The sequence below is a fragment of the Pteropus medius genome, unplaced genomic scaffold, assembly GCF_902729225.1.
Source record: "Pteropus medius unplaced genomic scaffold, Ma_sr-lr_union100, whole genome shotgun sequence".
Classification (NCBI taxonomy): Eukaryota; Metazoa; Chordata; class Mammalia; order Chiroptera; family Pteropodidae; genus Pteropus; species Pteropus medius.
Window position 1 is genome coordinate 966,557 of NW_024356335.1, and position 7,556 is coordinate 974,112.

Genomic DNA, 7,556 nt, shown 5'->3' on the forward strand with positions numbered 1-7,556 from the left:
GAGGAGTTGGTTTTGTTTTACATTTCTGTCTCACTACTACTTTGGAAAGTGTTAATGCAAAAAAATATATATTTTTTCATTTTTACGTCCTAGTATTTAGGGCACTGCTGAGCACAAACACGGCACTCCACCAATCACGGTAACAGTAACAATTAACGGTTACTGAGTGCGTAATATGTGCTTAACACTCTTAGTTCTACAGTGAGTAAATGAAGAATTGGGTAAATGTCTTGGTCACCAACCTCAAAGAGGTCACAGACTGACAGAGACGGAAGACAGGTACACAGGCTAATACAGAGTAAACACCACCGCCAGGCCAAATCAGCTGCCCTATCCTGTCCCTATGCCTCCAAATCTTTGAGTAAGCTTTTCTCTGAGTCCATAAATGTCAGGTTTCTTCAAACTCACTTAGAATACTTCCTTCGATTACTTAAAATCCACTTCCTGCCCTCGGTGCCTGGAAACAATTTCTAGGATGTCACCACAAGCAATATTAAACTGCCACACAGTTTCCTGCTATATGTCTGCATTATCAGTTAAATTGCTTCATATTAACCACATTCCAGTCCACTGGGATCACTCAAACACTAAATAAGATTTAAAGATACCTGTCGAAGATGCCAGTTACCACTGCTCCTTTTATTCCCCTAGATAAATAAATGTCCGCTCAGGTTTGAGGTTTAGGAGCTTTCCACTACCTGCATACTGGTGACCTTTTCTTTGTCAGGTTTAGGAGCTTTCCACTACCTGCATACTGGTGACCTTTTCTTTGTCAGATGTTTCATTTGAGGCAAGACAATGTTCCTCTATTAAAAGGAACGTGAACTGAACACTCTTTAGAAAATATAAGGAACTTTCTGCCTAGACCTGGACAATTTGGCTTAAAAACTTATAAAACATACAAACTCTTTCTCCTCAAGAGTTCAAGTAGAAAAGTGTCTTTTTAACTCCATGGACACTCAACTCAGAGCCTAAGTTAGGATCTTAATTCAGATCCTAATATATTTCTTACATGCATTCCATAAACTCTTCCTTGACACAGGAACGTAAACAAATAAGACAGTCCCTGCTCTCAAAAAGTTTATGTCGGGCTTAGTATGGGAGACAGACAAGGATCTGGATTTAGTGCTATGACGGTGATAAACACAAGGGGCCACAGAAACAGATGAGGGGCACCTGGCCTAGGCTGGGAGGGAACTGGAATCAGGACAGGCTTCCTGGGGATGGCATCTGATCTTAAGCCTATAAACTCTCATTCTCTCATTTTTAAAATGTGGTTAATAGCACCTACATCATTGGACAGTTGTGAGGATTTGATAAATTGGTTCACATAAAGCATTACCACCATGTCTGAGAGATTGTGCTCAACCAGCCTTAGCATGAAAGGGAAGTCTGATCAGGCACTAAATCTCAACACCTGTGCCTAGCAACACAACTGCTTTACTGCTGACCATGCAGCAGACACCAGCTTCACAATTAGAGTACTGTTTTTGATCACTTATATTTTTTAATGAGAGAATATTAACTCTTGCTCTGCATGGTAACAGTCTAATTCCTTGATCATCAAAACTTTCTTCTCCATTACTGAAACATACGATTCTCTGACATTTCTGGTATAAAAGATCCCGGTTTTCTTAATCTTTTGATAAAGAAGGTAAAAAAGAAAATAATTACTGAGTTTTTAATATGGGCCTTGCAGTCATGGAGATACTGTGTTTATTGTTCATAATGGTCCTGCAACAATATTCTTCCCCTTTTTACTTTCAGGGTGAATAAGGTACTTTGTGCAAAGTTTCTCAATCAGCAGACAAAAGAGCTGGAATTTGAACCCAGATCTGATTCCAGCATGACTGGGCCGCATACCATCAAAGATAATCAAGAGAAAAAAGAGATAGCCATAGCTCTCTCCTGCTCAGATGGATCACTGTGCTCTGTCTCCTAGTCCCCGACCCCCAAGAGCGTCCCACACAACGAAGCCGGCACACTTAGATGTCACCTCAGCCAGGTGAACACCTTACGCTGTCTGTTCTCTGTCAGAAAGGAACAGTCGATAGTAACCAAAGCTGTTTCCTCCAATGAGGACTCCACCTAAGTAAATGGCTTCCTCGCCACCAGCCCATCCCCATTCCTAGCTGCAGGCACAAGTTGCATAGTCAATAGCCACCATAAATCACAAGTACTTTTCATAACTTCTCTCTTCATATTATCTTTCGATCTTACCACAAGTAAAGACAACATATTTCCCAAGCCTAAGTTTTTTAACACAGAGCAGTCTAATTCCAAGATCAAGAAAGTTATTCTTTATGCTAATTTCATGCTTGATACAATTTCATGCATTAGTAAGTTCTCTTGCCCAAGTACTTACAGTACAGTGACGGGTTCCACAAAACATACTTGAAAAATGTGTCAATCTGCAACCTTCACGAGCATGCCAGAGACATGACTAGTCATCTGAACTTCTACTTGTTGGATTTTCATGCTGGTTCTGACACTGCCTGCCTCATAAAGGGCAAGTTTCTGAACTTCTCTGAACTATTTCTGAACAATAAGGGTAAGCATCCTCACAAGCATACTTTGCAACTCTAAGGTGGCTTCTGGAAAGTGTTCCTAAGTGCTATTGAAATCCAAGTTTACAACTCTTATTTGGAAGCAGGAGCTAAACTTGGAGTGCCTCTTTAATCCCAGTGCTTCACAAACTGCGTTTTTTACCTCTCAAGCTGCTTAAGCTCTTATTTGGCGCACGCTTCTAACTTTTCCTCTCATTTCCACAAAAATCAAGAACAGTGTAATCATCCAACTCTTCCATTTTCATTATCATAAGCAAACTCTTCTAGTTTCATTTAGCAAAGGTCTCGGGACTGCTGCAATACATATTAGACACCATTTATGACTGGAGCCTGAACCAGTCAGGGACTACCAGGCTGAGCACAGGTCACACCGCATAAGCATCAACTGGACAAGGATGCGATATCTGAATTAGATTTCGTCCCTAAGGCCCTTCCGCTTTCAAACTTCCCTAGCATAATTCTCAAAACACTGAAATAAACACATTCCACAGACTGTCTTGTAAGCAGGTTTCAAGTGTCCTACGAAAGCTGTTTTAAGAAAAACTTAGCCTATGCTGTCAACTTTGTTTTTAAGTGCCCTTAAACAATTCTATTACTCATGGAGAAAAAGTGAACATTTGTTAGTGATTAGAGATAAGGCATCTCATATTCTGGAGCTGAGGAAGGGAGAGGCCAAAAGAGGACCTGACTGGAAGGGGAGATACTGTCCAAAACAACACACCCAAACTGGACTGCAAAAAAGTTGCACTTTCCAAAGTCAACTTCTAAGTCTAGGACGGCAACAATGTTTCAATGGGTTTTGAAGTTAAAAGTATCAACAACTTCCCAGGAAAACTAACTCCCCATCAGGGACTCCAGATGAATGAATGAGTGAACTTGCCATATTGGATTACAAAGCCTTTCGAACAATGATCAAGATCAGGTGCTCAGTTACATCACTGAGTCATCTTCCTCCACAGCCTTTGGCCCTTGCTGTGTGGACACTTTCACATATAAGAGGGGGAACTTGGAGGAGAGAGAAAAAGGCCTTCGTCCCAGGCCATCCCGATCTTAGGTCCATGAGGGCCCCTCCGACAACCTCTGTGAATTCTGTGGGGGCCGCCAGCCTTAAGCTGCGGGTCTGCAACCTCTTCAAGACCTGCTCAACTCTCAGGGGCGCCCCAAACACACCCATTTGAGTAGTTGCTTCCGGAGAGTTCTCGCCCTCCCCCCAACAGTTGTATGACCATTTTCAGAGGCTCTCCATAACCCCGGGGATGAGGCCACCTCGTAATTAATCTCAGCTGCTCTCGCCCGCAGGTGAGAAGGGGGACACCTGACCACTAGCACCCTTCCACCCCATGCGCACCCCGCCCCCGCGCCTCCCTGGATCGCCATGGCAACCGTCCCCCTCCCCGCGTGACGCCAGCACGCGGGGCGCCCCTAGGGTCCCGGCAACAAGTCCCCCGCGCGACCCACGGCCTGCAGCCCTTGCCCGGCCCTGCCGCCCCGCGCCCGGCCGCACTCACTTGATCCTGGAGCCCATGGTCCCCGGGCCTCCTCATGGGCCCGCGGGCCCCGCTCGGCGCTGCGCTGCCCGCCCGCCCGCGGCTGACCGGCCTCCCTCCGGCGCTCTCCCCGCCCCTTCCTCCCTTCCCTCAGGCTGGGCCCGCCCGCTCAAGGCTCGCTCCCTCGCCGCCGCCGCTGCCGCTCCTGTGGTTAATGTACTCGCTCCAGCCCGGCAAACGCCATGGTCGCCGGCGCGCGTACCCGGCGCGCGCCGCCCCCTCCACCTCCCGCGCCACCGCCCCCTGCCTCCCGCGCCGCCGCCGCCCGCGGGGGCTGCCGGGAACTGTAGTCCGCTCACGGGGGGCGGGGCCGCCATAGGACGGTGGGGGCGGGGACCGTGCTTCCGCCCACTGACTCCCCCAGCTCCGTGCAGCGTGCCTTCCGGATGCAGTCCCCGAAAGACATCCAGCCCGCTGTTCTCTTAGGGAAACCGACACCCACAACCCCCTGGAAAAGATCCTCATCTCACAGAGACCCACCCCCCAACCCCACCCCAGATCAAGAAACCGGCACCCTTTTCTCCCCTTCGAAGTTCCCACACCCAATAACTCTGGCGTAGAGATACGTCTCCACTCAGGCCTCCATGAAAACACAAGTTCGCCCTTAGAAAATTCCACATCTTCCAGTAAGTTCCTTAAGCGATCCACAGACCCTCTTCTCTATCACAGAATCCACTTCCCCAGCATGGTCCTTGATGGAAGCCCTTTCCTCTCTCCTTAAACCTTTAAGTTAGAGATCTCACATACCCGCAGAAAAGCCACCTGGGGGCTTCATAGGACCTATTCAGTGTTTCTGCTCTGCTTTACCCTTGAGGACCTCTGCCTTTATCAGCCATTCTGGGGGCTCCAATAAAGAAAGCTCATGTCACCATAACAGTCCCTGATAGAGATTAACTCAACCCAGATGAAAGTTTTTGAGAGCAAAGATTACCAGCCCGATACCTACCGTTACTACCCCCTTGGGGCTCACTTTCATGAGCACCCAATATCATCCCCTCTGGGCCTGGAGGAATCACAAAGGAAGCAGTAGTGACAGCTACCCTTAGCTACTGTCCAATGAGAGGAGAGGGTGAGGGGGTGCCTGCCCTGAACCAGGCACCATATTTCCCCTACACGGTTAGCACCAATCCTCACAATAATTTTGCGGGTTGAACCCCTGTTTCACAAAGAGGAAACTGAGGCATTTGCTCAAGATTACATAACTAGCACCGGGTGAGTGGAGATTAGCATCCAGGCTAAATAATTTCAGACACGTGTGACAGAATTCTGTTTTAAGATGGCACCTTCGGCCATAAGTCAGAAGACACTGTAAATTCATGGTTCACTTTTGAAATTAGGATTTTCTTTTCTCTGTCTGTCTGTCTGTCTGTCTGTCTCTCTCTCAAAACAGTGTTCTGTTCTAAAACGTTCTTCATCCCTTGTGCCATTTTAACTCTTGTAAATTCAGTGTCTCCACACCCCACCATTACTATAGTAACTGGTCCTACACGCCAGCCAGGAAGAGAGCAAAGAAAACAAGACCTCCTTTTTTTATTGAGTTACATTTTGGATAAAGATAATCTCTCTCTTTTGCCTATTCCCTGAGGTTATTGAAGGTAAAGGGTAAACTTTTTTAATTAAAAAAAAAAAAAATTGAAAACATCCAAACTACCATTTTGAATTCAAAGTCTTTTGCACCCAGACACCAACACGGACTTATAAACACCCCCAGGAGCAAAGCTCTGCCAGACAGGCAGGGTCTCTGTAGTGTTTGTTCACCTTGTTTCCTATGAACCCTCTCCAAGGAACAGTTGTTATCAAGATCTTCCCTGGAATGAGCAATCGGTTCAAAAGCTCTGAGCAGGAGTCTATAAATAAAACAAGTTATTTTGTGGAGGGCAAAGTTGGCTGCTTTTCAAAGGAGGCTGTAGCCATCTTGGCCACAAAAATGTCTGGGTGCCTGCTGGGTGGTGGTGGGGGGAAGGGGGGGCAAGATTGGAGGTGGGATGAGGGGTTATATATCTGTCCAGGTGGCCTCCAAGACTGCAGGGTGGTCTGGGAAGAGAGCATTGAACCAGGAGTTAGGAGTTGGGCTTCTCATGCTAGCTGTACCACTGACTAGCAGAGATTTTAAGCAACTAATTAGACAATTATCAGCTTCAGTTTCCTCCTAGGTAATATCGCTATAGAGAGGGGGAGGGGGAGCTCCCGTCATGAGAGGGAGTGTAATGTACGGGCTAAGAGGGCAGGATCTGGAGCCAGACTCTGCCTGGATTCAAATCTCGGCCCTACTTCTTACTGAATAAGTGTCCTTGGGTAAATTATTCACTCTCTCTGCGCCTCAGGTTCTGTCTATAAAATGGAAATTATGGTACTAGATCTATCAGAGTGAGTCATGAGAATTAAATGAGTTAATGACACTTATAAAGTACTTAATGACTGGCATATAGTAAGCACTCAAAAACTTTGGGCAACTATTACACACAGGACATTTAGCAGAGTTTGGCTTTTATTTTCAATAATACAAATCTTCATAACAAATAGTCCTATACTCAGATTCAAGAGACCTGAGTTTTCAACCCAGAATATAGTTGTTTTCATTGTGGATCAGTTAAAATTCAGTTCAACTGTAAATGTTAGCAGACTGAAATAACAATGGCTGAAAAAATATATATATTTATTTCTTTTTCCCATAAGGTGTGGAGATGAACATTCCAGAACTGGTATGACGATTCCATAACGCATACTCTAATATTTGAAGGCATGGCTACAGGACAGGGCAGCTGATTTGGCCATGGTGGTTATTCTGCATTAGCTTGTCTACCTGTCTTCTAACCTGGTCAGACTGTGACCTCTTCGAGGTCGATGACCCAGAATTTTATCTTATTGCTCCCGTCTTCTCCAAATGCAGTTGCCACCTCGTGGTCTAGGATGGCTGCTTGAACTCCAGCCATCTAATCTGGAACCCAGCCAGCAGAAACAAAAAAGATCATGCCCCACCCCAACCCCTAATCTGTGTACTTCCCTGGAGTTGGCTTACACCACTTTCGTTTACACTCAATTGGCCAGAACTTATACAACCATATCTCACTGAGAAAGATAGCCTTTATTTCAGACAACCGAGTACACAGCTGAAGGATATGGGGGTCATTTCCAGAGAATAAGGGGACAGCAGTCTCAGCCATGCCATCCCTGGCTATCTGACTTTGGGCAAGCCACTGTATTTGGGCCTCAGTTCCTCCATATCCAAAGTAAGGGAATCAGGCCAGATGATCTCTCTCCAGTCCTTTTCAGGTCAAAAATTCCTTAATCCAGTGGCTTATTTTTTTTATAGTTCCTTTAAACTTAGACAAATCTGATGTTATTCAAGTGAAAGGAGACCTGTCTGCCAAGTACATGGCATAGTCAGTTGTTGGAATTGAAATCATCCAGAGATGAGAAGGGATTTAGAAACTCTGCCTTC

General features: G+C 46.0%; 1 protein-coding gene across 21 annotated transcripts in view; it reads right to left on the reverse strand.

Moving 5' to 3' along the window:
- The window catches only part of DENND1A (DENN domain containing 1A), a 459,444-nt gene extending 455,107 nt beyond the window's left edge, over positions 1-4,337 (reverse strand). For 11 of the 21 annotated variants that reach the window (XM_039861384.1, XM_039861391.1, XM_039861380.1 and 8 more), the window contains exon 1: positions 4,076-4,225. In XM_039861384.1, the coding sequence (XP_039717318.1) occupies positions 4,076-4,092 (17 nt within the window). In that variant the 5' untranslated portion in view covers positions 4,093-4,225. Of the gene's footprint in view, positions 1-4,075 lie in introns of all 21 variants that reach the window. The other 10 variants (XM_039861386.1, XM_039861387.1, XM_039861383.1 and 7 more) reach the window with 5 other exon arrangements.
- Positions 4,338-7,556: the final 3,219 nt, after the last annotated feature.